The sequence below is a fragment of the Struthio camelus genome, chromosome 18 (genome assembly GCF_040807025.1).
Source record: "Struthio camelus isolate bStrCam1 chromosome 18, bStrCam1.hap1, whole genome shotgun sequence".
NCBI classification, from domain to species: Eukaryota; Metazoa; Chordata; class Aves; order Struthioniformes; family Struthionidae; genus Struthio; species Struthio camelus.
In genome coordinates, this window is record NC_090959.1 from 19,658,648 (window position 1) to 19,686,422 (window position 27,775).

At 47.3% G+C, this 27,775-nt stretch overlaps 3 protein-coding genes across 12 annotated transcripts; 2 read left to right on the top strand and 1 right to left on the bottom strand.

Annotated features, from left to right (window-relative positions):
* Window positions 1–524: 524 nt before the first annotated feature.
* On the bottom strand, window positions 525–6,824 carry DDX27 (DEAD-box helicase 27). 3 transcript variants are annotated; one of them, XM_068912962.1, is made up of 22 exons: window positions 6,679–6,824; window positions 6,436–6,561; window positions 6,274–6,333; window positions 5,817–5,973; window positions 5,384–5,430; window positions 5,129–5,215; window positions 4,747–4,852; window positions 4,490–4,663; window positions 4,025–4,175; window positions 3,781–3,880; window positions 3,529–3,670; window positions 3,301–3,454; window positions 3,110–3,191; window positions 2,853–3,030; window positions 2,583–2,689; window positions 2,324–2,429; window positions 2,114–2,208; window positions 1,885–2,011; window positions 1,523–1,607; window positions 1,066–1,140; window positions 738–788; window positions 525–639 (listed from the first exon to the last, which is right to left on the bottom strand). In XM_068912962.1, exons 1-21 carry the CDS (start codon window positions 6,766–6,768, stop codon window positions 773–775), a joined length of 2,265 nt encoding a protein of 754 aa, XP_068769063.1. In that variant the 5' UTR covers window positions 6,769–6,824; the 3' UTR covers window positions 525–639; window positions 738–772. The 3 variants fall into 3 exon arrangements, with proteins under 3 accessions (XP_068769063.1, XP_068769064.1, XP_009671921.2); XM_068912963.1 differs by lacking the exon at window positions 4,490–4,663; XM_009673626.2 differs by having other exon boundaries at window positions 6,436–6,791.
* A 33-nt stretch (window positions 6,825–6,857) lies between these two features.
* ZNFX1 (zinc finger NFX1-type containing 1) lies at window positions 6,858–20,492 on the top strand. Of its 7 annotated transcripts, none has more exons than XM_068912959.1 (14): window positions 6,858–6,991; window positions 7,694–7,835; window positions 9,352–10,660; window positions 11,421–11,552; window positions 11,814–11,962; window positions 12,183–12,326; window positions 12,816–12,933; window positions 13,147–13,394; window positions 13,512–13,651; window positions 13,985–14,139; window positions 14,776–14,921; window positions 15,233–15,343; window positions 16,087–16,182; window positions 18,004–20,492. In XM_068912959.1, the coding sequence occupies exons 1-14, from the start codon at window positions 6,864–6,866 to the stop codon at window positions 20,434–20,436; spliced, it is 5,451 nt and encodes a 1,816-aa protein (XP_068769060.1). In that variant the 5' UTR covers window positions 6,858–6,863; the 3' UTR covers window positions 20,437–20,492. The 7 variants fall into 7 exon arrangements, with proteins under 7 accessions (XP_068769060.1, XP_068769056.1, XP_068769057.1 ...); XM_068912955.1 differs by having other exon boundaries at window positions 6,867–6,991; window positions 8,582–10,660; XM_068912956.1 differs by having other exon boundaries at window positions 6,913–6,995; window positions 8,582–10,660.
* Window positions 20,493–20,575: 83 nt separating this feature from the next.
* CCNDBP1 (cyclin D1 binding protein 1) lies at window positions 20,576–27,477 on the top strand. 2 transcript variants are annotated; one of them, XM_068912966.1, is made up of 11 exons: window positions 20,576–20,718; window positions 20,795–20,854; window positions 21,508–21,587; window positions 22,311–22,392; window positions 22,844–22,940; window positions 24,113–24,186; window positions 24,497–24,573; window positions 25,018–25,271; window positions 25,686–25,746; window positions 26,617–26,663; window positions 27,056–27,477. In XM_068912966.1, exons 1-11 carry the CDS (start codon window positions 20,628–20,630, stop codon window positions 27,162–27,164), a joined length of 1,032 nt encoding a protein of 343 aa, XP_068769067.1. In that variant the 5' UTR covers window positions 20,576–20,627; the 3' UTR covers window positions 27,165–27,477. The 2 variants fall into 2 exon arrangements, with proteins under 2 accessions (XP_068769067.1, XP_068769068.1); XM_068912967.1 differs by lacking the exon at window positions 20,795–20,854 and having other exon boundaries at window positions 20,579–20,718.
* Window positions 27,478–27,775: the final 298 nt, after the last annotated feature.

The window sequence follows — 27,775 nt, forward strand, 5'->3', positions numbered from 1 at the left end:
TTATTTCTCCCACTTTACACAGAGCAGAGTAAGTACAATGCTACTTGGCTTGAGTATGATCACTATTCTTAATACAACTTCCTCGTAAGTGGAGCTGCATTGCTTCTGCTTTAAGAAAATATATGCCAGGATAAGCAAACCTGTCATTAGTCACATACAATACTGTAAAGCGGCTGCCATTCTGGTTGCAGGCTTAGATTCTTGCCCCATAGTCTATAGCTGCTTTATTTTCTGGCAAGAGGAAGATGTTTGCCTCTCCCCCTTTGAGATGTGCCCATCCTTCAGATACCACGCACCTAAACACTGTAATTGTTGCATCAGAATTTTTCTCCATTTCAGAAGTAGGTTCTGAACGGTTCAGCCCTATTAAGTAATGGGGATCACAACAGCACAATGGCAAAGCAGGAACTGTTATCCAATTTTTACCTAGAGACAACAGCTTGATTTAAATGAGTCAGACAAAGATATAACGTATCCCAGCTCTCAGTTGCTCTAGGAATTCTATAAAATACTAGAGCAAACTATTTAGAAAAGAAAAAAGAAAGAAATCAATCCTTTATTGCACAGGTTGCTAGAGATGTAGTTTTTTACATATGGGTCTTCACCAACTATTTATGAACAGCTCAGAACATCCCAAAGCTTTAAAAAAAAAAAAAAAAAAAAACACTGTTTAATTTCACTGAGGTTGTCACCTCCCAGCACAAAATCCAGGCCCCTGAAGACTGTGTCTGGAATACCTGCATTGTTCAAGTTATCCACTTGGCGAAACACTTTATTTTCTCTTGTACCTGAAAGAGAAAGTTCCTGAAATCATGTTCCATCACAGCTGATAAATACAGAACAGTATTGAACAGATTTTATAGAAAATGCCCTCCCAAGCAGAAACCTAGGAACATGCTCTTAAAGGCAGTAGTGGTGCTCTTGACTGTCCCAAGCATCAGACCTGCAGTAGTAGGGCAAGCTGCTGCAGCGCAAACCTTTTGGCAAGGGCCTTTTAAGCAAACAGGGTAAAAGGAAAGAGAAAGCAGGAAAAATTCTTGAATAAAGAAGTCAAGGGAGCTGCACCTGGACTTAGATTTGAAGTTTCCTCCTTTCCTGTGCTGGGCCATACCCAAGCGTTTCCGATCTTCAAATGACGGACTTTGTATGAGGGGGTGGAAAAAAAAAAAAAAGAGTAACAGTAAGACAAAAGTCACTAAAGTACATAACTCATCTGATCCAGGCTTCACCCTCCTACTATTTACAGGGACAAAGAATAGCAGGTGGTTTTTGTTCATGTATTAGAATTCAGTATTTGTCTGCTACTGATCTAACCTTAGTCAAAAGGAGTGGCTTGCTCTTCCAGACATGCTTCTGACATCAGAAAGGGCTAATGAAAGCTGTTTTACCATGCCACAGGTACTTCTTGCAAGATATGCTTTCTCTGCTCTGCCCATGAGGTAACTAGAGGGCATGAGTCTCCCTTCCTCCCAGGATCAGACAAAGCATCCCCAGAAAATCCATTGCTATTAAGATGCATTACCCTGCACGATACTGCTTCAGAGCCTTCCTGCTTGTGTTGGTAAGCTCTTCATCAAACACAGACAGCTTTTTCTTCCGCTTGGGGCCTAACGCAAAACAGAGACAATAGTCAGAACCTTGGCTGTAAGGAGGAGGCCAAAGCATTGTCCTGTTTACTGGAGCCCAGTAGCCTTGACAGTTACAATCCATGTAGCCAGCAGGAAAAACAATTACTCTCTTTGCAACAAGAGCCTGACTGGTACCAGCAGCCATTCCTTCAACACAAGGACTGCCTACCACTGCACAAATTAGCTTACCTCACCTATATGTAACAAAGTAACTGATGTAGGGCAGTCAAGTTGTAAAACAAAAGTCTTCCCCTACCTGCTGGCGCTGCTGCTGGTTCCTCTTCTGGCAAGGCTCGGGCTCGCTTTGCTCGGCGATTCCTTTTTGCCATCCGCTCAGCATACATTTGAGATTTCAAGATTTCAAACTGTGACCTCTCCTCTGGCTAGGAAATGTTAAAATGCAAGTATATAGCGATGTGAGCGTTTGCTGAGTGGAAACTGGGATAATCCACCCCAGCATCCCATTTGTCCATACATCTACTCACTGTCATTTGGACTTTTTTCTGTGTATCCTGCATAAACTTCTTTCTTTTCTTTTTCCCTCGTAATGCTAGGTCAAACTCCTGCAGGGCTTTAGCCACTGGACAAAAACAGAGAAAAACATGGGATAAAGAATATCTTCTACAAAAGAAGTACAGAGCAGCATCCAGTTGTTATGGCTAGCACTTAAGATGGCTAGCAGCTTCATGCCTCACGTTTTTCTTTCTTCCTCTCCTCACGGGTCTGGAACCAGCTTCGCTCCAAACCCTCGCTGGCAGTCTCCTGTTTTCCTGTCTCCAGCTGCTTCTTTGCCCTGTTGATCTGAGACAATTCAGGCAAAAAGCTAGCTCATGGCTGCTAAGGAAAAATCTATGTCTTCCCTTTCTACATTAGAGCAACCTTCTTAAACACTCCATCAACTCCAGATCAACATCCTTAAAAAAATCCCTCCCACCCACCAAACCAACAACTTACCTGCGCTTCTGACTGCTGCATCTCACGCTCCTCACGCTCCAAGCACAGAACTGCATAGACATCTTTCTCTAGGTTCTCAATCTTCTCTCGGAATTTTAGTATGACATCTGAAAAAAAATCCAGCATGAGCAATCTGAGAAGCAGCCCACGCAATGTCCATCCTCCAATTCAGCACCTCTTATAATATTCCAACATATTAGTGTCCCTCCTCTGTACCACGACATTCCCTGCCTGCCTCCTGCCTGTTTTCCCCCTCAGTGGAGTGTGTACCTTGTGGAAGAATTCTGGCTTTCACTGGTGTTTTGGCAGTTTTCACAATATCCTTCAGCATCTTGCGCTCTTCCTCACCCACAAGTGAAACTGATCGGCCAGCCCTGCCAGCTCTTGCTGTCCGCCCCACCCGATGCACATAGTGTTTGGTGGTGTTGGGCATGGTAAAATTGATTACCTATGAAAGAAACAGTTTTAGCAGCAAAACATTAAAGGTTCCAAAGCTCGTGAAAAAGCTCAGCACTGCAAATACTCACTGTTTTGACACCTTCAATGTCAAGTCCTCGTGCAGCCACATCTGTGGCTACCAGAATATCAATCTGCTCATCCTTAAAGCGCCTGAGCAGAGATAACAAATACATTGGCAAAGAATGCAGCAATTCACTCCTGCCCAAAACTTCCAACTTGAACTTTTCTTCCTATGAGTACTCATTAAGCCTGGCAATACCTGAGTGCCTCCAGCCGCTGTGCCTGAGAGAGGTTCCCATGAAGCTCCCCAACCCGTAGACCCATCAGCCCAAGTAAGATGTGCATACGGTGAGCTTGCTTCTTGGTCTGGGTGAAAAGCATCACGTGATCAGGGAAGGTTCGTGTCAGCAGAGCTGAAAGAAAGTCCTATCAGCAGCCTGCTCCAGAGTCACCTACTAAGTCCAGCTTTTCCTCCCTCATCATTCACCTGATACAATGGCCTCACGGTCCCCCTCTCGGTTGGGTCGGATTCGAATAAATTCCTGCCGCAGGAAAGGGGCAACATCTGTGTTGCTGTTCACAAAAATCCGGGTAGGATTTTTCAGAGAAACAGAAGCCAAATCTTTCACCTACCAAAACAGGTAAGGAAGAAAGTCCACATACTCTCAGGTAACAGATTTAGTAGACAACCCTCTATTCAGCTTTCTGCCTGAAAGTGCTTCCCAGCAGCATGCCTTACCTCCTCTGTCATTGTGGCAGAGAAGAGCATTGTCTGACGGTGTTTGGAGCACAACCTGATTATTTCCTTCATCTGCTCCTCAAAGTACTCATCCAGCATCCTACACAAGAGAAATATAGCAAAGCAGCTTGAATGGTTCTAGCCAAGGCCCATTACTTAGGGCAATAACCACTGCCCTATACCCTGGGGAAAGGAAAACGGGAAGCCACCATTTCCTTTTTCATTACTGTTCTGCCCAGCTTACCTATCTGCTTCATCCAAAATCAGCACTTCAATACTGCTCAGGTGGAAAGAGGGGCAGTTGTGCAAATGATCAATCAGCCGCCCAGGAGTGGCGATAAGAATGTCTGGCCCAGAGCGTAGAGCTGCTTCCTGAGTCTTCACATCTAGGCCACCTGAAAGAGAGTGAACATGGACCACTGACTCCCTGAGCAGGATTTAAGAGTACACAAACCCAAATACTCTGAAGACTGGGAAACAATTATGATTAATACCATGTTCACAATTAGAAATGACCACCTTTCTTTTATCAGAAAAAAAAAAAACAGAATTGCACGCTATTGGAAAGTGAGAACTTAAACTATAGCACACCTACTCAAAGCATGCCTGCAATAACCATACAGCCTCCAGTTTTAAAGCACAGGATTCCAAGTGCTGTACAGAAGCTTGCAGTGAGATGTATGGTTTACTTAAGCAACTTAATGCTCACCTACAGCAAGGCAAGTTGTGATGTTGCTAAACTGTGCCAACTGCTTTGTAACAGAGTGCACCTGAATACCCAGTTCTCGAGTTGGCACCAGAACCAATACCCGCGTTATTGGAGCCTGACGAGGTTTATAAATCAGGCGCTCAAGTACAGGCAGGACGAAGGCAGCTGTTTTACCTACAGAAGAAAATGAAGAAGAATTACTAAGCTATTGTGGATAGTTAATTCTCCATATTTCCTACCGCCTGCTCAATTCCTACCTGTCCCAGTGGCAGCACAGGCACAAATATCCTTCCCCAAAAGGCCCACTGGGATACAAGCCTTCTGAATCGGGGTTGGTTGCTTGAAGCCAAGAGCTGTGATTGCCTACACAGGAGATAGAGCAGTTAAACACTTTACATAAAAAAGATAAGCGTCACTCAAGATAGCACTGACATATATTGCAAATCAAAGAATGGTTTCTATGACTCTGAAATAACTCTTTAGCTCTTAAAAGGCTAACTGTCATACCATCCTCTACCTCACATTTCCTGTTCAGAGAGGCTGCAAAGAGAGGAAGAATTTGACAGTTTTGATTGGTGGAGGGGAAGCTGTACATTTTCTACAATAGAAAGCTACATAGTAAGCAAAACAGCTAAATACCTTTAGTAAAGGCCGTGAAAGATTCATGTCCTGGAATGACAAGTTATCGTCATATTGAGAGGCATCTTCAAAAAAGCTCTCTGCTTCCTAGAAACAGGAACAACAACAAAACTGGAACAACGTAGGCAACAACAAAACACATCACCAAAAGCTTCTGGGGCGTTCTGTGACCTACGGTTTGCTAACCAAAGCGAAATTACTTAAGATAAATCACTAGAGAACAAACAATCTTGTGTCATTCTGTCCAACACTTACTGCTTCTCCCTTTTTCCATCTCTTCCGTTCCTTCACTTTGAGAGTATCTGCAGAGAAAGAGAAAAGTGATGGAAATTAATCAGCACAGCTAAACACTTAACAAGATGCGGTGCCTGTTCTCTTCTTGTACTTTTTGTTCTTAATGTGTCATTGATGGAAAAGCCTCAGAAACTAACATCAGACATGCAACAGGGTAAAACGCCAAGCACACATCTTCCCTTAGGGCCAACTCCACATAAAAGTACTATGGCTACAATTCAGAATAAGCTTGATCAAGACCAGAAGTAGCATCACATAGGTCTGTGGATAAGACAACACAAATTAATAGATTCTTGCTTGCTCCCTCCCAAAGTCTCACTAGAGACTTCTCTCCACTGAGCCAACAGTCTGTCAGATCCTTGCTCCTGACCACCTCTCTGTGTACTGCTAATACCTGCTTTAGTGAAGATACTTTCATCATCTAACGAGTTCTGGGACTCCACATCCTCTTCTTTCTCTCTATTGAAATCCCCGCTCTCTCCTTCTTTGATTTGATTATCCTCAGTCTTTGTATCTTCCTCTTTCACTTTTGTTTGTTTAGCTTCTTTTTCCTAGGAAAAGATATGAAACGAATGGTTTAAGAAGAATAACAAAGAAACTTCAACCCTTTATGAGTTTTTTTTTTTAATTAAGAGCCCATTCAGAAATGCATGAGTTTGTAAAACCTCAAGCATAAAAAATTCTGCATTTTCAGCAGGAACCCATCAGGTATGCCTGCAAAAACAGCCAAGGTGCCGAGCTGTGGCTTGGGCACCGAGACTCAGGATGTTTTCAGAGCCTGTGCCTCTGACGGGGGAAGCTATGGAAAGCCAAACCTGTACCGCTCTAGGCACTAGGAGAACATCCCTGACCTGGATCCTCCTTTTCTGTCTCACTTTCTCAATCTTCTCGTCCAGTGTTGTGGCTGCTCTCTAAGCAGGAAATCAGGAGAGAGGCGCCGTAAGAGAAGCCCGGCAGAGCGCGGGGCACAGCGGCCCCGCTCCCGGCCCCCGCTCCCGGCCCCCACACCTCACCTTGCCGCGGAGCTGGCGCAGCGCCGCCGCCCAGGCGCCCTCTCCGCCCGCCTCCGCCTCCCCGAAGACGAACGCGGCGCTGAAGTCCCCGCGCGGGGGGGCCCGCAGCCCGACCCGGCCCGGCTCCTGCAGCGACACCCCGTGAGCAGCCACCGCCGGCCGGGCCGGCCGCACGGAAACGAACAGGCCGGCCCGGCCCCACGCAACCCAGCCCGCCCGGCCCCGCTCCCGGCCCGGCCGCACCTGCTCATCCTCAGAGTCCCCGGACTCGGGGTCCTCGGGCGCGGCGTCCCCCTCCGCGATGGTCCCCACCAGGCCCAGGCGCTGCAGCATGGCCGCCGCCCCCCGGAAGTCGCGTCCCGGAAGTCGCGCGCCAGCACATGGGCGCAGGGGCATCGGCGCGTGCGCAGAGCCGCCCGGGCCGGAGGATGGTGGGCGGGGCGATGGGGGCCACGCCCCTCCCCGCCCCCGGGCGGAAAGGAAACCGAAAGTGGCGGGGGCGCTCGGGCCGCCGGCAGCGGCGCTGGAGGGAACCGACCGACCGGAAGGAAGAGAGGCCGGTACCGGGGATGTAGCCTGCGGGGTCTGGGGGCGCGGGAAGGGGACGGTGCTGGGGAGGGTCCGCTGCCGGCGGGGCCCGGGGTCCGGAGTGGGGACGGTGCCGGGGGATCGCGGGGAGGGGACGGTGTGGGGGGGGGTCCTGGAGTGGGGACGGGGCCGGGGGGTCCGGGGAGGGGCTGGGGCCGGGGCCGGGGCCGGGGAGACCGTGGGGAAGGGGCGGTGCTGGGGGGGGCCGGGGAGAGGACTGTGCTGGGGAGGAGGCGCTGCCGGCGGGGCCCGGGGTCCCGAGTGGGGACGGTGCTGGTGGACCGCGGGGAGGGGACGGTGCGGGGGGGGGGGGTCCTGGGCTGGGGCCGGGGGAGGTCCCGGGGAGGGGATGGGGCTGGGGCTGGGGCCGGGGGGACCGCGGGGAGGGGACGGTGCCGGGGGGGGGTCCTGGGGGGGGAGGAGCCGGGGGGGGCCAGGGGCCGGGGGGACCGCGGGGAGGGGGCGGTGCCGGGGGGGCCGGGGAGGGGGCGGTGCCGGCCGGGGGCGGCGCGGCTGGGCGCGGCCGCGCCGGGAACTGGAAAGCGAAACTTAGGGCCGGGGCGGCGCGGAGTGGTGCTGGCCTGGGGCTCATCCAGCGGCCCCGGCAGCCGCGCAGGGCAGAGGGCTGAGCTCCGAGCACGACGGCGCCGGTTTTCTGCTCGCGGCGCAGGTGCGGTTCAGGCCCGGAGCACGGAGCAGAGCCCTCGCCCTGGACGGCCGCGGGAGCCCGGCGGAGGCAGCACCGGGGCCTCGAGCGATGGACGGCGCCGGGCAGGAGCCTCGCTCCTGGCAGCTCCGAACTGGCGGAAGAGGTGAGAGCTGCGTGGTTAACGCAGGGCAGCAGGTCACAGAACAGCTGGGGGATGATGTGCTACAGTGTGACCCATTCCTTCCTTGCCTGTGCGTGTGCAGTATGATTTCCTCTGAAGTGTAAATTCTTGCATTTCCTTATTTGCCTCCTAGATTCTGATCGGGGCCCTTAAAGTGATGATGCATTGCAACAATCTCTTTGCTAATTTATTCTGCTAATGTTCAGTACGTCTCTGAGTATTCAGTTGAGGGCTTGATAAAGACTGTACAGCATATGCTTTCTGATACTGTGATGGGTCAGGCTTTGTCCAGAAGATCTGTATTTTATCTGTGCTACATAAAGAAAGCCAGAGCCAGCTGCTGCTGTTTTTTTCATTATTTAAATGACAGCTAATTCCAGAGGAAATCCTGTCCTGCATAGGAAAATTCACCTCTGCTCTTTCTTAATTCTGCTTTCTGGCCTGTGGAAAAGGTGTTCTTTTCTTAGTATCTTCATGAATTAACAGTGTACGTGAACTCTAGGCATGGTGCTTTTTTTTTTTTTTTTTTTTAAATGGTCAGAAAAAAGGGTACCAGGGAAACACCAACATAAAGGCCTAGGTGTAAAATATATATATTTTGTTTTTAATATGATGCAAGATGTCCAAAATATGCTGACTGCCAGGCCAAAACACTCAGCTCTTGTATTGGGAGACAAGTTAATATGGTTGATTTGTAATTAAGGAGTACCTCTATCTTTTCTTTGTAGGGCATGCTGATCATCGCTTTACACAAACAGGCAGGAACAGAATAAACAATGGCTCAGGCCAGGCTCACAAGAGAGTAGCTCAGGCTGGGGAAAACCCCCAGGCTGGTAATTACCCTCTTCTACCTGGGCAAAGAGAGGAGAGCTTTGGTGGCACTGGCTGGTTCTTTAATCAGGGACGAAGAAACCAAGGTGGACAGGCCAACAGTGAGTCCACAGGGCACTGGAATGGACAGGAGAATGAGGGAAGGGGAAGGAAGTATCAAGGTGTACAAGTACATGAGCGGGCTGGAGGACCCTGGAATGAGCAAGACGGTGAAGGCAGGGGGAGGAGGTATCAAGGTGGACAAGCACATGAGAGGGCCAGAAGACCCAGGAATGAGCAAGAAAATGAAGGTAGAGGAAGGAGGTATCAGGGTGGGCAAGCACATGAGAGAGCCAGAGGACCCTGGAACGAGCCAAAAAATGAGGACAGGAGAAGGAAGCATCAGAGCGGACAAGCCCACGATGGAGCTAGAGGGCTGAGGAATGGGCAGGAAAATGAAAGTAGAGGAAGGAGGATGCAGCCTGGGGAGAATCCTCGTTTCTACCAGAACCCTACCCCAGGTGGTGCCCAGCTTAGTGAGCAGCCTCAGCAAGCCAAAAGGATTGGCTACAAATTCCTAGAAAGTCTCCTCCAGAAAGACCCTTCTGAAGTTGTCATCACGCTTGCTTCCAGTTTGGGTCTGAAGGAACTTCTTTCACAAACATCTATGAAACCTACTTTCCTTCAGCTCATCTGTCAGGTGCTTCGAAAAGCATGCAGTTCCCGAATGGATCGACAGAGTGTCCAGCAGCTTCTTGGAGTGGTGAAGGAGTCCAACTTTCTCAAGATTTGTCTGCCGCAGTATGTGTCTGACATTATAACTGAGGCAGTCCCTGCTGTACGACATCAGTACCCTGAGCACATTGGCAACATCATCTCACTTCTTCAGGACCTGATCAGTATTTTTCCAGCCAGCTCTGTACAGAAAATCTCCATTCTCTTGACAGTCTTGCCAGCATCCATAAATGTTCTGCGAGCTTCTGGTGTGGATATCACAGAAGAAACGGAGAAGAATCTAAATAAGGTCCAGATGCTTGTGCAGCACCTGCAGGAGAAAAGACGTGAAGGCACACTGAGGGCTGACAACTATACGCTTATGCAGCCTCAGGCTGATGGTCAGGAAGAAACGTACCGTACAATGACCATTTATCCAACATATAATGAGGTGCATCATGATGAGAAACCCTTTTTGCGCCCCAATATTGTTTCTGGAAGATATCAGAGCACTAGCATTTATCTTGATACTCACTTCCGTCTTCTGAGAGAAGACTTTGTAAGGCCTTTAAGGGAAGGTATCCTGGAGCTTTTGCAGAACTTTGAGGACAAAGGTTTGAGAAAGAAAAAATTTGATGACATCAGGATCTACTTTGACACACGTATTATTACCCCCCTCTGCTCCTCGTCTGGTATTGTTTACAAGGTCCAGTTTGACACAAAGCCATTGAAGTTTGTACGATGGCAGAATTCCAAACGGTTGCTGTATGGATCCCTGGTCTGCATGTCTAAAGATCACTTTGAAACATGCCTTTTTGCTACTGTCTCTAATCGCGATAGTGCAGATCTGGCCCAGGGAGTTGTGCAGCTATGTTTTAATGCACAGAGCCAGGCACTGCTGGCAGAGGTTCAGCCCTCAGACTCCTTCCTTATGGTAGAAACAACTGCCTACTTTGAGGCCTATCGGCATGTGTTAGAAGGGTTACAGGAAATCCGGGAAGAAGATATTCCATTCCAGAAGTACATTGTGGAATGTGATGCACGTGTGAAGGAGCCAGCATACCTAACAGTGGGCACTACCTACAACTTTGCACCCTTGATGGAAGACCCTCCAAGAGATGAAGAGATGTACCCTGATGGTTTGAGAAGGCAGAGTGTCAATGTTCTAGATCCCAACCAGTGGCCTTCAATGGAAAGTTTGAGATTAGATGAGTCTCAGATGCAGGCACTGAATCTTGCACTCACCAAGGAGCTGGCTATTATCCAAGGACCTCCTGGGACTGGTGAGAAACATTTGCTTTAGATGTCTATCACTTAGGAAATTCTACCTGACTCCCCCAGTTAGGAAGACTAACTGAGAAAGTCAGCTGCAGTGTCTCCAAAGCTTTATGCCCAATTGATGCCTCAGTAGCCCAGTTAGTGAGAGCTGTGGGGAAAAAGGTTAAAATATCCTCAAATACCCATATGTACCTCTAAGTCAGATATGATCTTACATGTCACTGACCTAGCTGCCAGTAGACCCCGGGCCGGGTTTTGGGGTGGAAAAGTTTTCAACTGTTTTGATTCCATGCTGTCTTTAGCTGAGCAACTGCTCTATTAGTCTTCATAGCATGTTAGAAAATCGGGAGTGTTCAGCTCTGGTGCTCTAGGTGTACAAAGCATTGCAATGGTGACTGCAAGCATGTGTAAACCCTCTCACAATTGTTGTGGGGAAGGTAGATGAATTTTAACTATTCTAAATGGGACCTGAACTCAGCAAGCAACCACTGCTTTTATTTTCCTAGTATCTGAATGTTTCACATACAGCTGACTTTCATACATGGAGCCAGTGTCTGAGCCCAGTTTATTAACCAAAAGGCAGCAGTGACATGCTACTTTGTTTACGGATTGTAACCTAGCTACCTCTAGGGTAAGATCTTGGTTGGCACAGGCGAGATTTACAGCCCAGAGGGAAGCCTTGTATCTCGTTTTGATGATTCCTGTGTTTCAAGGCAGGCTGTATAGGGTGGATTGCCCTCTTTTGATTCTCAGCTTGTTTTGCAGGGAAGACCTATGTGGGTTTGAAGATTGTTCAGGCTCTCCTGACTAACGAGCGTGTGTGGCAAAGCACTGTCCAGAAATCGCCCATCCTTGTAGTATGTTACACTAACCATGCACTGGATCAGTTCTTAGAAGGTAAGAGTGTCTGATTAAATATTGGGGGGAGGAATAGAAATTATAGTATTTGCTCTTTGCTCTAACTGTCTCATCTCTGGGCATGATATGCCCTTATGGCTTTTGCTTCTGACTCCAGCCCCACTGACACACAATAAGAAAGTGTCTGTCAGATCAGTCCAGTGTAGAGCTTGTAGTCAAATACTGTTCTCCGTACCCCTTGACCTGCTGCAGAAAACGGAGCTTGGCTCTTCAGCACTAATATTTCTGTTTTATTCCCAGGAATATACACATTCCAAAAAAGTGGGATGGTGCGAGTTGGGGGAAGAAGCAGCAGCGAGGTCCTGAAACAATTCACCTTGAGGGAGCTGAGGAAGAAGTGTGAATTCCGACGCAACTTGCCAATGCATCTTCGCAGGGCCTATGTGAACGTACGTGCAGAGTTTGCTGGAGACCACAGGGAACTGGGTTGTCTGTGCATTGGAGAAGCTAACTAAACTTCTTCCAGGCTTGCTCTTTCACCTTGTCTTACATTGAAGTCAGCGTCTTAATCCTTCTGTCCTTGTTCACTTTGTTAGTTTCTTGTCCTGCTGTTTCTGAACTTTGTGTTCCTCTGAGTATGATGATGCCTATCTTCTTTGTTATGAGTAGATAACGGGTCAGATGAAACAGGCTGAGCAGGAGCTCCATGAAGGAGCAAAGCACTTAGAGTGCACTACATATGGAGTGCTGCATGAGCGCCACTTGGAAGCATGCATCGCCCCCCAGCACTGGGACAGTCTGATGAATGGTCTGGTAAGAGAGGTCCCTTTTTTCCTCAGTCAAGCAGTCCCAGTGTCCGTTTACTGTACTCCCATGCCCTTTTTGCAAATGAGACTGAGGTTCCTAAGCACACTTTCTTTAGCCTCACTCCACTACTAGGAAAGTGAGGGAGTGAATGGCAAGCCATGCCGATTGACTGTAGTCTCTAAAAAGGTTGGGGGAGGGAGAAGGGTTGGTTTGTTTTGTTTTTCAGCCAGAGCTTTAAATTTTGCTTCTTTAAATGGCACCGATTTCAAATGATCTTTATCGGTGTAAAAATACAAGAGACCAAGAGAGAGCCCCTTAAACTGAAGGGAAAGAGGGATGCTATTTCTGAAGATCTGAGCCTGCCCAGGCTTTCTAGCTCTGGATGTCACGCAGGGCACTTGTCCTAATTGTATGCTGCTGCAGGGTGTTGCTTTGGCATTATTCTAAGACTCTGAACTGCAATAGATCTGGCTGATTTAACTTTCTTTATACTAGGATGAGGAGGAGTTTTACTACAGTGGTTCACAACACTCAATGATTCTGGAGTGGCTGGGCCTTGGTGTAACTGTCTTCACCCAGAGTGCTGCAGAGAACCTAGGGGCTGAGACTCCAGGTGAGAAACTCATCCTCTGTAGTTGTGTCTGCCCAAGCAATGCATGCATGCCAGAGAAGAGACACTGCTACTTAACAAACACTGAAAGATGCATGATACCGTAAGGTGGTGGAAAGAAGTTTAACCTTAATTTTCACATGGAGATCTGACTGCTGCATTGTGATTCTGCCAGAGTGGCTGTGACTGCCTGCACGTAACTAGTGACTTTCACAGGTGGTCAGCAGGAAAGAGACGAGGAGCAGGAAGGTGAAGCCGAAGAGGAGCTGTTGGAAATCCCAGAGGAGGCTGACCTGATTCAAGCTGACCGAGTGATTGAGGATGAGGAGGCAGCAAAGCCTCAGAGGAGGAAGGAGGAAGAGCACAGGGCTGTTCATGAACTGGCCAGTGTGCTGCTGGCTATGAAGCTGGAGAACCAGGAAGAAGGAACAGCCCAACCACAGCAGAAGGCTATGCAGTGGGAGGTAACTGCATGCACTAGCACACCCTGACTCAGCTTGGCTTTGTAAGGAGTAACATGGGGATGCTAACACAGAAGAAACTTTGTGCTATAACTGCTTGTTTGGGGGTTGGTTCTGCAGATGACTGCTGCTCAGAGGAAGAAAATGAAACGGAGGATGAGGGATGAGCTCCGTAAACTGAGTGCGATGACAGAGTTGGAGGCCAAGACTATTCAGGATGTGTGGCAACTTGACCTGAGCTCCCGCTGGAGGCTTTACAGGTGACAGAACAGTTTTACCGAGTCTGTAAGGCAAATGTGTCCTAGGACTGTTTCATTTTGCAAGCTCCTTCTGTCAGTCTGAGGTGGTTTTTGTCCATACCTGTTCAGTTCATTATCTGAACATGCTTTTCCCTGTAAGATATTTGTCCTCACTTTGCCTGTATTGGCAGGGCAGTGCTGTCATCCCTGCTCTGCAGATTGAGGACTGAGTATAGATGCTATTCCTCACTTGTCCAGAAGACACACAGGAAGTTTTGAACTGACTCTGCTCAAAACTTCCAGATCGCTGTCCTGTTCCCCTTGCTGTGTGTGATAATAGCACTTTCTTCTCAGGCACTGGTTGCAGATGTATCAGGGCTTTATTCGACGGAGGATTCTACAGCATGAACAGCAGTACCAGGCAGCAGCAGAGAGGCTGGCAGAACTGAGGCTACAGGAAGATCTCTGCATCCTCAAAGAGGCTCAAGTTGTGGGGATGACAACTACAGGTACCATGGCACTCGGGGAACAAACCAGCGTCCCACTGTATCCAGTGATAGTAAAAAGGACCTTGTTGCCAAAGGATTAGTATCCAGTGCTGCTTAACAGCCTGGGCCAGGCTCCACATTGATCTGCAGCCGCCTTAATCGCTGACTCTCTTTGCAAATGTGGCTATCGCAAAGACAAGCTGTCAGTTAGCTATGTAAGCAGTTTCTGTTCTTGATCCACTTCTCGTTTCTAAGTTAAACACAACTGATACCTTCACTGCTATTTCCATGCCACCTTTTGGTGAACGCAAGTAGTGTTAAGTCTTGTAATCTGACCCTTCAGAGAGACAATTTGGGGTTTATTTAGGTGTGTTGATCGATGTGCTGAACAGGTGTCTTCTGTTTGAAGAGAAGGTCAGGAAAAGGCCGAGGCATAGGACTCCAGTCCCCGCGTGCCTTCCCTACTACCTCTCCATATAGAAGCTGTTCTTGCTATGGCTCTGTTTCAAAGCCCAAAAGGCTGAGACTTGGGACACGGAATCTTGGGAAGACCTTCCGTCTCTTTTGGGACATAACCTGCGGTGGAACTCCCCACCCTGAAAAATCTCTCATTAAGTAATTATATTCTGCTAAAGCTCATCTTCTCTCCTTGCTCAGGTGCTGCCAAATACCGTCAGATCTTGCAAAAAGTGGAGCCACGAATTGTAATTGTAGAAGAAGCAGCAGAGGTGCTGGAGGCTCACACCATTACTACTCTGAGTAAAGCTTGCCAGCATCTCATCCTCACTGGAGATCACCAGCAGGTAACATCTATGCCTTTTCACCAAACACCAGATGTGAAAGGTTACCAAGACTTACAGCTTCCTAGTTTCTACAGATGTCATTGGCCCTCTCTCCTGTGGTTGTGGAGTAAAGCTCCTGTGAGACTTGTCTTGTAGTTTAACTATCACAAGTGACATGCACTTGAATCCAGTTTAGCTGTGACTGTACCTAACCTCGACACTTGGCACTTCTGCAAAAAATCCAGTCTCTGCCTTTCCATTGGGGACGAGGGTTACAGGAAAAGGTGAAGAGTGAAGTGCTAAAAAGTGGACTCCTATCCCTTCTCTTTCAGCTGCAGCCTAGTACCAATGTGTATGACCTGGCCAAGAACTTCAATCTGGAAGTCTCTCTCTTTGAACGGCTGGTGAAAGTCGATTTCCCCTTTGTTCGCCTGAAATACCAAGTGAGGAGCAGCTCTAGAACGTTCTCTTATTGCATTTACATTTTACTTGGTTTAAATTTATGGTACATCTAAGTTCATGTTTCTCCTCCCAGAGGAGCCTTAAATAGCACATCCTTTTATTTTATCTCGAGAAGAGTGGTAAGAGCTGTCAAACTGCCATAAACAGTATACTGCTTTTCCAGGCATTTTACTCTAGCTGCCTGGTTATGCACTAATGTGGCCTGCAACACTGTGGTTCCTACACCTTTAAGTGCAATGAACGTGGCTTATTGTGGCATCTGAGAGAATGGCAGCACAAATCTTTTCAGGCTGCCTCCTGCTAAAGTGTTATAACCGTGGTTGTTGGGGTTTGTTTGTGTTTTTTTGTTTGGTTTTTTTTTTTTTTGGTATCTGGAGAAATTGATTCTTCCTCCAGCAGTCCTGGATTTAAAATTCTCTAGAAGAGATCATGTAGTGGTTAGGGTGAGGTGCTGGATTTTGTTATCTAGAACCCTGTTCTCCTTAGATTGCAGTGAGACCAGCATGCTTATTACAACAGCCTTGCCAAGTGATTTTCATGAAGGTACTTTGGTAACACTCACCTTGAAGTTGCTGTTGGAGGGAGGGTTCTCATCTTGATTCTTACTGGAAAGTCACCCTTGTCTTGCATTTGGCCGCTGTCTTTACAGTGAAACAACAGATTCTTGGCAGGGAAATATGGTGCTTCTTCCTCAAGACTGATAGGCTGCTGCTTTGTGTTTCAGCACCGCATGCGTCCTGAAATTGCCCAGCTTCTCAGTCCCCACATATACCAGGAGCTGGAGAACCATCCATCTGTCCTGAAATATGAAAACATAAAAGTGAGTTTTCAGCAGTCAAGCACTTTCTCTTGTCCTCTGTAACTGGCTAAAACAAGTTTCTGTAGAATAGTATTTAAGGATTTTAACTTCTTAAATCAAGTTCAGCTAAAGAAACTGATATGTAAATCAAGGAAACAAGGTATACAGAATTAGGCAAATAACATGTAACTTTGTCTGGCATTAGCAACTGTAGGCATTGTAAATGGATCCAGTATTGAAGACTGTAAAAGAACAGACAAAAAGGAAGATGGACCAAAAGAGTTGTATGTGATTGAAAGCTAGGAAGAAATCTTAAACGAGAGACTTAGAGCATAATTTGTGAAGCTCCCTCATAAGATAGGTGACTTGATTACTTGGGTTCTTTATTTTGGCACCTTTACGTGTACACAAAATCTGCAAGCAGGATCTATGCAGTTTAAAAGTATAAACTAATCGTTGTTAGCTAACGTGTGCAACCAAACAGCTAGAATTTAATGATTTATTAAGCTGAGCATTGGTATGCTTGCCTCACCATAAGATGCCTGAAATGTCTTTGCAAGTCAGGCAGGCCTCAATCAGAAGAGGAAAGGTCAGCCTCTGCTGCTTCCTCAATATTACTGAGCTTCCATTTTCCACTAACTCCCTCCTTTCTGATTTTTTTTTTTTATTTCCCTGCCCCACACCAGTTATGATTTTATACCTTTCTGTGTTAGTGCTTATCTTTTTATCTTTGAACTAGTAACAATCGTACCTATGTAACTTTTACCTGCCCTATCTTGCATAGCCCTGTTCTGCAGACTTTTGCACAGCCCTCTGTCACAACTTAACAATTTCCTCAGAATTCTGAGTCAAGGTGACAGCAATGCTGTGTCCGAGCTAGGTCTTGAATCCTTGGAACCCAAGCAACTGAATACCCTGGGAGAAAGAATTAGAGGTGGTTACAGAGAGGATTACAGTAACTTAGTCTACTTAGATCTCTTTGTGAAAAGACAGTACTCGTTAATGAAAGCTCTTTAAGTGAATGAGATAGGTGTACCAAAAACCACTGTAAAATGCTGAAGCCAGGCAGGAGAAAATGAATAGTGAGGATGATTACTTACTAGAATAAGCTGTCTCTAGGATAAAGTTGCATGTCCCTTCTTTGTATCTTCAAATCCAGATGAAGTATTTTGTAGAAGATGCCTTATTTAAAAATAGCTACTTAGGTCAGGAGAAACAGGATAAAATTTTGTGGTCTCCTATAAGGTAAGCTATTCTGGAGAATGTTATGATCCCATCTGACCTTTTTTTAAAAAAAAAAAAACAAAAAACTGAGATATGATAATTTTATCATTTTAGATTCTTATCTAGTACAGTAACCAACAGAGGTGACAACTAGATTAAAGTATACAGCAGTTACTGCAGCTATGGTCACCTTGGAAAACCAGAGATGTGTGTGTGATCCACGAAAAGTGTTCTTTCCTGAAAAAAGCAGTCTCTGTGTTTTGGTATAACAGCCCAAGAATTCTTTGTGGGTGGAAGAATTCCAGTTAATAGGCAAAAAAATGAAGGTCCCCATTAACCCAAGGCAAATGGAAGTTTTGGACAGGTGAGCAGATAACTCACTAAACCCCTGCAGTTGATGACTATTGAGTGACTACTGGAAATGTCACTAATCAGCTCAAAGTCTCCTCTGATGAATATACTATGGAAATCTAAGAGGCAATTATTTTAGGAGAGGACTACAGGATGTGGTTACTGCATACTTAAAGAATCTTAGTAAGGGATAATCAGAGATATGGGAAGAGGCTGTAGAGACAGAAGGTAGAATTCTACTTCTGAGATTCTTTTCTTTTGTTTCAGGGGGTCTCATCTAACCTCTTCTTTGTGGAGCATGACTTTCCTGAGCAAGAGATCCAGGAAGGGAAAAGCCACCAGAACCCACATGAGGCCCAGTTTGTAGTGGAATTGTGCAAGTATTTCTTGTGTCAGGATTATCTACCTTCTCAGATCACCATTCTTACTACCTATACTGGGCAGCTTTTCTGTCTGCGTAAGCTCATGCCGGCCAAGACCTTTGCAGGTGTGAAGGTTCATGTAGTGGATAAATACCAGGGGCAAGAGAATGATATTATCCTGCTGTCGCTTGTGCGGAGCAACAAAGAGGAGAGATCAGGGTTCTTGCAGATCTCTAATCGGATATGTGTAGCATTATCCAGAGCTAAGAAAGGGTTGTATTGTATTGGAAATATGAGAATGCTTGGCAAGGTTCCTCTCTGGAGCAAGATCATTCACACCCTCCGGGAGAAAGGCCACATTGGCCGCTCCTTGATGCTTTGCTGCCAAAACCACCCTGAAACCAAGACACTGGTATCTACTGCAGCAGACTTCAGCAAAGTCCCAGAAGGAGGTTGTAGTCGTCCCTGTGAATTTAGGTTGAGTTGTGGACATGTTTGCACAAGGGCATGTCACCCGTATGACACACAGCACAAAGAGTATCAGTGCCTGAAGCCTTGTCAAAAGGTGCTTTGTACAAACGGGCATCGCTGTCCGCAGTTGTGTTATGAGCCCTGTGGACACTGCATGGTGAAAGTTGAGAAAATTATTTCCAAGTGTGGCCACCGACAGATGGTGCCGTGCTCTACTCCAGACACTGAGTTTTTTTGCCAAGAACCTTGTCAGAAAAAGTTGAACTGTGGGCACAGGTGCAACAAATTCTGTGGGCAGGAATGCACTACAAGGTGTCCTGAGCTGGTTACAGTTGCACTGAAATGTGGCCACATCCAGCAAGTGAAGTGCTGGATCACTGAGGAGATGAAACAGGGGATGCCTGTGGAATGTAAAACTAAGTGTTCTGTCACGCTGGAGTGTGGTCATGTATGCTCGGGTTCCTGTCATTCCTGCTTTGAAGGAAGATTTCATAAGCCGTGTAACAGCCCATGCAAGCGCTTCTTAGTCTGCTCCCACAAGTGTCAGCAGCCTTGTACTACCGAATGCCCTCCATGTCAGCTGGACTGTCAGAACCACTGCATTCACAGCAGATGTAAAAAGAAATGTGGAGAGCGCTGTTTTCCATGTGCAGAGCCATGTGAGTGGCGATGTCAGCACTATCAGTGTACCAATCTTTGCTCTGAGCCATGCAATAGGCCTCGTTGCAATGTACCGTGTACTAAACTACTGCACTGTGGACACCCTTGTATTGGATTGTGTGGAGAGCCCTGCCCACAGAAGTGCCTTGTCTGTGACCATGAAGAAGTCACGCAGATCTTTTTTGGCTTTGAGGAGGATCCAGATGCTCGGTTTGTACAGCTTGAAGACTGTGGCCATGTTTTTGAGTCCCAAGGCCTTGACCACTATATGGATGAAGATGATGATGTTATCAAGCTGAAGGTGTGCCCTGTCTGTCAGACACCTATCAGAAAGAATTTGAGATATGGCACCATTGTGCAAAGGCGTCTGGATGAGATAGAGAGAGTGAAAGAGAAAATCCAAGGCCCAGTACAGGAAATTGAATCTAGCAGACAAAGACTGCAGGCTGCACTAGCAGAGAATGCTGTTCTGCAGAGGAATCTACCCCTTAAGTACCTTATGCTGGAAGATAAACTGAGAGCCTCTGTTCTGTCCACAAAGAGTATCGGACTAATTGAGAACCAGCTTAACTTCTATGACCGTCTAGCTGATCTGACCAATTCGATGAGCAAAATTGATGCAAGTGAGAGGAAAGGGCTGAGGAAGCGTCTGGATGAAGTCCAGGACTGGCTGGATAAGCCACGCCTCAGTTTTACAGGGCAGGAGCTCTCTGACCTGCAGGCTGAGATCCAGAGACTGACCTACTTGATGAGCCTCTTGGCAAGGTGCAAAGGTGCAAGTGGGAGGATCACCCCAGCCCTTGCAGAAGAGATTGCCAGTGTACGTGAGATCCTGGAAGGGACAAAGAAATTCACAGAGAAGGATGAGGCTGCAGTGAAGGCTAGATTAGAGAAGCTCTGCAGTGCCCTGCCTGTGTCAGGGCTGGGGATCTCTGAAGCAGAGCGGGTGCAGATTGTCAGTGCTATTGGCTGTCCCCGCGGTCACTGGTTCAAGTGCAAAAATGGGCACATCTATGTCATTGGGGAGTGCGGGGGTGCGATGGAGAGGAGCAAGTGCCCCGAATGCCGTGCGGATATTGGTGGCACAAACCACACTCTGGACAGCACCAACAGCCTGGCCCCCGAGATGGATGGGGCCACGCACGCTGCCTGGTCCGACACAGCTAACAACCTGCTCAACTTCGAGGAGCTCCGCAGGCTGCTGTAGAGGCCTCCGCGCGGGCTCGCTGCTGCCCTTGTCGTTAATAAAGTGTATCCGTGCTCCCTTGTGTCTCGTCTGTCAGCGCGGGCCACGGGCCGAGCGCGGGGCGCGGCCCCCGCCGGCACCGCCCTTCCCGCGTCGCTACCCGGAAGCGGATGTGACGGCCGTGAGGGAGCGTCGCTGGCCGCTCCGCCGCCATGGAGCCGGCGGGCCCGGGGCCCCGGCAGGCGCGGGAGCCGCTGCGGGACCTGCGGGGCGCGCTGCGCGCGGTGCTGGCGCGGGTCCGAGGTGGGGGCCGGGGCCGGGGCCGGGGCCGGGGCCGCGCCGCCTCTGGCCTGGCTGAGGTCTCTTTCTGCCTTTGCAGAGGGCGAACCGGGCGAGGGCCGCGAGCCGTTCGAGCCGCCGCGCTTCTGGGACGCGCTCGGTACGGAGCGGGCCGGGCTAGGGCGGCGCTGGGTCGGGCTGCTGCGCGGAGCAGAGCGGGGCCGGGGCTGGAGCAGGGCCAGGCCACCATGGGGGACAGAGCTGGGCTGGGCAGGGGCAGGCACTGGGCAGACACGTTTAGCAGTTTTTGTGGGTGGTGTCAGTGGCAGAGCTGGGACATCGTGGTGCTGTTACATGGCACGGCTATGAGTTGCAAGAGAGGTCACCAGGAAAGTCTCCAGTCAAGGCTCCTGCCCTCGTCCTCGATTTCCTGGTGTCATTGACAAAGCAGTGGGCAGTATGGAGTGATCGTCATGACCGAGCTTTTTAAAGGCTTTGGTCTCTGTTAAAGCTTCCTGGCGTGTCCTGGTAAAGGTAGCATGGGCTAGGTGACAAAATGTGATAATGGATTTCAGAACCAGCTAAGTAAAAAAGTAGAATGGACAGTTTAGTGTGACACAGCTGCAATGTGGATTTTTTTTCCTCTGCTGTAGCTTACATTCTTGTCATATTTAGAAGTGAGAGACAGTAATCAGAGAGTAGATGTTAGGGCAAAGCAGCATCAGAGAGGACGTTGCTCATCTAGCTGCTCTGTTTTTTCATCTTTTACTTAAGATCCTGATAAATGTCTTTTTCCCATTGGATCATTCTTAGGTCAGACATTCAAAGCAACATCACAGGAAGCTACGAAGCTGAGTCTTGCATTCTCAAGGCCTCCACTGCCTTCTGCAGAGGTGTGTGAAAGCCCCCACAGAGTGTGAAATTGCAGTGCATATGATAAGTTTCAGATATCTCCTGACTGGCTAGACTAAAATAGAGTCGTTGGATTTAATGTAAACAGGGCACATTTGCGTGGACTATAGGTTGCAGAATGTATTAATCCAGTTCAAAAATTGTCTAAAGAGCTAATTTCTGGAATTTGGGAGGGGTATACCAAATAGAAGTATTCTTATATTCCTTTCTTTAACATTATTTGGCACGTACAACTGCTTGCTGGTGGAGACAGTATATTGGGCAATGTGGATCTTAGGTCTAACTAAGAATGGAAGTGTTTTTGCTGTTAATTGAGAGAAGTTTTAACACACCTGTGCTTGAAAGAGGGGAAAAAAGACCACCAGTTCAGAACAGTGATCTAAGCCGCTTCTTCCTCACTGATGCGTAACCACCAGACTAGCGGGTGTTTTCTGTTACTAAACTGTGAGGAAATTCATGATGCATACAATGAGTCTGCAACTCTAGCAAATTACTCTGTTCTGTGCTTGTAGACTTCAGAAACGCTTAAATGCCGTAACTTACCATTGTGCTGTATTTGTTTCTTGAGCCAGCTGGCCATTGCTGTGCTTCCCTACAGTCTTTTTTCAAAGTAATCTGGATTTAAATGGTTGCTTGTGAGACTTTCTAAGTGGAACGCAGCAATGCACTTTTCCTGGTTAATCTTTTTGCCTATCCGTTTTTAGGATTGTCGGAAGCTGAGTGAAGACGTCCAAAATGCGATTCTTGCAGTTGCCACAGTGTACTACTCGCTCCCTAAAGGCCAAGGTGAGATGGTAACAGCAGGGCAGTGCCAGTTCTTTCATCACTGTATGATGAAGCCCAGTATCTCAGAGCCCGGTAGGAGACCTGGCATCTACAGGAAATCAAGTTTTCATGAGCAAAGAGAGTCCCATTGTCAGCTATTCCATAGACTTGCAACATGGTTGTGAGTGAACCACTCCACTGTCTACTTCTGCGGATCTCCAGCTGTGGAAGAGTGATAATGTAGGAAGAGGTATAGTTGATTGAGTGTTCGTATTTATAAAACGTTGAGATTTTGCCCAAAGTCCTTTTGAAACTCAGGAACAAACATCGCTTCCTTCAAAATACCTGTAACTTTATTTATACCATGTGTCTGCATGAATGGAGCTGCCTGTGTGTTCATCTTTGGCAGTTGCTTTCTGTCGTTGCTGTCTTTTTGTTGCAACATCGTTGCTCTTTTCTCAATCTCAACCAGGTACTACTCTTCGGAAGATGGTACGAGATGCTACTACTGAGGTAGTGGAAGGAATGATCCAGCTCACAGAAACAATTCTCAATACTCCATTGGAGAGGTAGTGCTTTTCCGGAAAGAAGAGAGAAAACATTACAAGTATACTTGCAAGGGGGCAGCAAGTGCAGGCTGCTCCCAAAGGGAAGGGGGGAGCCAGGAGCCGACCATGGTTATAAGGCAGGCAGAGGCAATGCCCTCACCAGCAAGGGCCCAGTCTCACAGTATCTGATTGAGCAGAGCAGGCGTGGTGAAGGTGGCCGCGTTCAGTTGAGAGTTCAGATCCTCAAACAAGTCTATAGCGACAAGGTACGTTTGAGGTCAAGCTGGAGAGTCAAGCTGGCAAGTCATGGTCAGGATCAGATCCTGAAACAGTAAACAAGGTTAGACACAGACCAATGATTGCCCAGTTGGGTCAGTGGTGAATTGGGTCCAAGGTCAAGTCAGGAAGTCAAGTCAGGATCGGGGTCGGAATCGAGGGGATATGAGACTGGGTGCAGACATAGCCACCACACAGCTATGATGTAGCACAGACAGGGCCCAGCCAGAGAACCTCAGCTTGAAAGTATCTTCTAGGGGAAGGAGGGACTGGGCCTCACTAACTTTCTTCATAAGAGCTCTTAATAGTAAAAGAACTGACCTTGGACTTAGCCAGATAAACTCCTTAACTGAGCCATCTAAAGTCCTAGGAGGGTAGAATCCCCTCAAGACCCTGACAGTACTCAGTAACCAAGTGGGGTACCTTTCTGTACGGAGAGAATAGATTTTCATCCTATCTGTGGCAAGGAAAGGAGCATGGAGCAGCATTCCCGTGAAGGTGCTGGGGTAGTGTTTGCGCTGGTGGGCGGTTCTTGCCCTTGAAGTGGATTGTCGTACACAAAGATTGCTTGACTTTCTAAAGCTAGTTACCGGAACACTGTGCTTTCTGGGAGATATTATGGAACCTCTTTTTACTGATTACAGACCACTGGCCTTAGGCATAGGGCAGCAATCTCTAGACTGCTGATCTGGATAGATTCTGGAAGATATGTAGGCACAGGCACCTTGAGAGGCCTCTGTGGAGGTTTCTGCTCCTTTTTCCAAATAGTAATTAAACTCAATAGGAACCAGCATCTATTGCTTTGCACAGATGCGAGATGCCAATGACAAGCTGCTTGGTGATTGCAGAAAAGAAAAACACAGTTTAGCAGGGCGGTGTTACTTATTCCAACTTTGAGTGGCTCTGATTTGTTTCAGCTTGACTCAGGAACAGCTTATATCAACTGGTAGTGTGTGGGAGGCATGTGAGCAAGCATCCAACCTGCCACAAGGTGAGTACCGTGTATGCAAAAAAAATGAACTACGATATGTGGTCTTGGGAGTATCCATAGTCCTTGTGAGGGATATTGTAGCAAGGACAGTGGAGACTTGCTCATTTTGCAAAACCTTATTGTTCTTTGAAGTGTATTGAGCTTGGCAGCGAGATCAGGTTCTTTGCATGGCAGCGACACAGCTCTGAGCTCTGCAAAAATGCTTGATCCTGTGGTCTCAAGGTCTAGTGATCTCAAACCTAGGTGAGTGTTCTTGGGAACTGACTTAAATCAGTACGGTGTCAGATTTTTCCTCCTTTTACTTTTGCAGATAACCAGGCAGCAGTTGTGTCAGCTCTAGCTGCATATCTAGGTGTGGTCAAGGATGCTCTGGAAGAGATGGAACATGTAAGGAAGGCCCTAAGCCTTTGAAAAGTTTGCAGTGACGGGTTGCAGTGATAGAACACAGGGATGGTTTTATAGACAGGCTTTGAACTGAATTTGATAGGTTCTTATGTTGCCTGGATCTTAATGAGTTTTAAAACCTAAGTCAGGTCCTGCTACCTTTTATATGGCTTTCATGAAGCCGTGTCCATGAATGTGGGTGGGTGGTTCTAGGCTGATGTAAGAATGCAGATTCTTGCTGCTCACTCTGTTGAGTTGGAGCAGGGAGTTGTTTCTTCTTAAACTGATCCCATGGGGATTAACAGATTTGGGCAACAGAGATACTGGTGGGAGAGAGATTCCTCCATAAATTATGTGTATGATTTCTAGATAATATTTTCCCTTTTCTGCTGGGTACTCTCGTAATGGATGTTAGGCCCTGGGTTTTCAATGCATCTGTGTTCTCAGGCTCTGGTGGAAGGGCGAGACCCCTACAGTGATATCATGGAAGATGAGGAGCTGGGTTTTCGGGGCAACAGAGATACCTACTGGTCAGAAGCTGACCGGAAGCTGCTTGGCCCCTGCATGGGATTAATGAAGGCTTCCAAAGCTTGCCTGAAGAAGGTCTTGGGTGTAGTGAAGGCTCATGGAAAAGCTAGCTCTTCAGAGCAGATCGCTCAGCTGGATGACCTTGCAGACATTGCTAATGAGATCAGTCCAAGGTAAGCAGTTCTCACCTTGTTGCTTTCTGTTCCAGAGCAGTCTCTCTGTTTCCTGAAGTCTAGAGAGTGGATTAGGGAAACCTATATGACGTTGATTCTGTGAGCTGGTGGTGGAAGCAGCTGTGTGTGAAGACACTATTATGGCATAGGCTGTTGAGAGTTGTGCAGATTAGGAAAAGAACGTGTTCTGCACCTTGAGGTAGTGCTGTGGTTGCAAGTGGGGATAAACTGGGCGTGGGCACAGAAGCCTGAGAAGGCAGTGAAAAGCATCCCATTGGTTTAACTGATGTCTCATTGTCATGCCCTGCAGTTCCGGACGTGCACTTAGGGTGGGTGTAGGCTTTGACCAAGAATCTGTGACTTGTGCTGTCAGGGACTTTTCTTCAGTGGTGGCTCCCCTCTTTTCTGTTCTAGTGTTGATGAGTTGGCACTGAGCATGTATCCACCTATGAATCAGCTGGCTGTGCGACTTAATGTAAGTATCTGTAGCCTGCATGCAAATCTACTTGCTTGGCTGTAGGAAAAATTGAATTGGAGGGATCATGTGTCTGGTGGGTGTCAGTTACTGTATCAGTAACAAGTTCTTAGGGATAAGGAGTCCCCTTCGGTTCTTGTACACTTTGCTTGCTTGAGGTGGAAATGTGTTTCTCTTCTCAACTTCTTCAGTGAAGAGCGTGGCCACTCTAGGGTTGGCTCTGTGTTATAATCCGTAGAGATGTTCAGTGACTGAGCATGATTAAGCACTGGAAGAGGTTGCTCAGAGAAGCGTTGGAATCTCCATCTGTGGAGATTTTCAAAACTTGGCAAGGCTCTGAGCAACCTGACTAAACTTTGAGGTAGGCCTTGCTTTGAATGGGAGGTTGGACTAGATGACCTCCAGAGGTCCCTTCAAACCTAAATTGACTGTATATACCTTCTCATATCTGAGATTGTTTATTCTGACTCTTAGTTCTCATTTCTTGCATTTAGCCAGTGCATTGATCTTTTGGTATAAAATATTGAGCATTGCTTCGTATCAGATTATCAGATTGCAAACAGTCACTTATAACTTCATGTCTTAATTCCAATTGCCAATTTCTCACAAGCTTATCTTTTTAAGAAGAAAGCATTTTAATATATATATATATATTTTTAAAAGTCTTTGTTTTCACTTGTCCTAGCCAGCAGTAGGTTGGGAGAGACTCCCAACATGGCAATGTTAGTTTCTTCCTGCATCAGGCTCTGCGGCAGTTTTACTCGTTCTTGGCTGTTTTGAGCGTTCCTACACGCCTTTTTCTTTTCCAATACTGCTGGGCCCCTTCTTCCCGTGTACGGTTCACTTAATTTCCCTTCTCTTTCTTTCTAGGCTGCTAAATTGGCGTCAGTATTAAAGAAAGTCTTAGAGATTACAAAGTGAGTATGAGTTACGGTTTGCAAGTGTGTGTTCCCTGGTGTGAAAGCTGATATAATTCTTCCTCTTGTCAAGGATGACTCATTTCTAAATAGTAAATGCTTGTATTTTGGAACATTATCTAGAAGCAAAGGGATGGGAATAGGAAGAGGATGGTAGGAATAAAAGTAGTCCTGTTGAAGACAAGAGAGTCAGAGTTTGGGATTAGAGACGTGGACGTGGCTTCTTCCTTGCTCAAAGCACTCTGTGGGGCTACAGCAGTATTGTTTTATTGCTGTTGTAATGCAGCACTTTGCAATAGCCATGTGGTGTGGTGGTTTCTCCAGTCTACAGGTGCACAGGTACAAGGCACCTGGAGACTTTCCTAATGTTTTTATTTCCTCCACTTTTGCAGGACAAGCCACGTATGTCCGCCCTCGGAGGAAGGCTGGGTGCAATTTCTCACTGGTGCAGTAGAGCACAACATGGACAAAATCAAGAACTTTACACAGGGTGAACTTTAGCTCTCCTATGTCAACATGTGTTGCTGCCACTGGCTCTGGCATATGCTTTCCCAGTGAATCTATCTGGCCATTCTCTAGCTATAGGAGAATGATGAGGACAGTTCTTTTAGGGGAGAACTTTACTGTCACTTGGCAGAACTTTCCTAAGTTTCCCAAGGGGGAAGTCACCCTTTGCTATTGCAAAAGCTGTTACTTTTGCTTGGACTCCTGGCGTGACGCAGTGCTGCATCTTAATGCTGTGAATGTGCCCCATTCTTCAGATGTTACAGCTACCATGGGGAAACAGAGAGCAATAAAATATTGTTAGATTTGCTTGGGTGGCTTTATCTGTTTTCATGTGGCAGGATGTACACAGAAGGAAAGACTCTTGCTCCTTTTGCAAACCACCAAATGAACCATTAAAATAAATGCAGCAGTGTTCCTGCTTCCTTTCAAAGCGTAGGGAAGAGTGAATGATCTTCCTCTTTTCTATTCCCTGAGAAAGCAGCAGAAAGTATTATTTACTGCTTCACCTACTTCAAGGACCAGTAGGGGTAAGTGCATCTCTAGAAAAATGCAACATCTGTCATCACCTTAAAGTTCTGTTATCCTTCTGCCATGGGTAGGAAAAG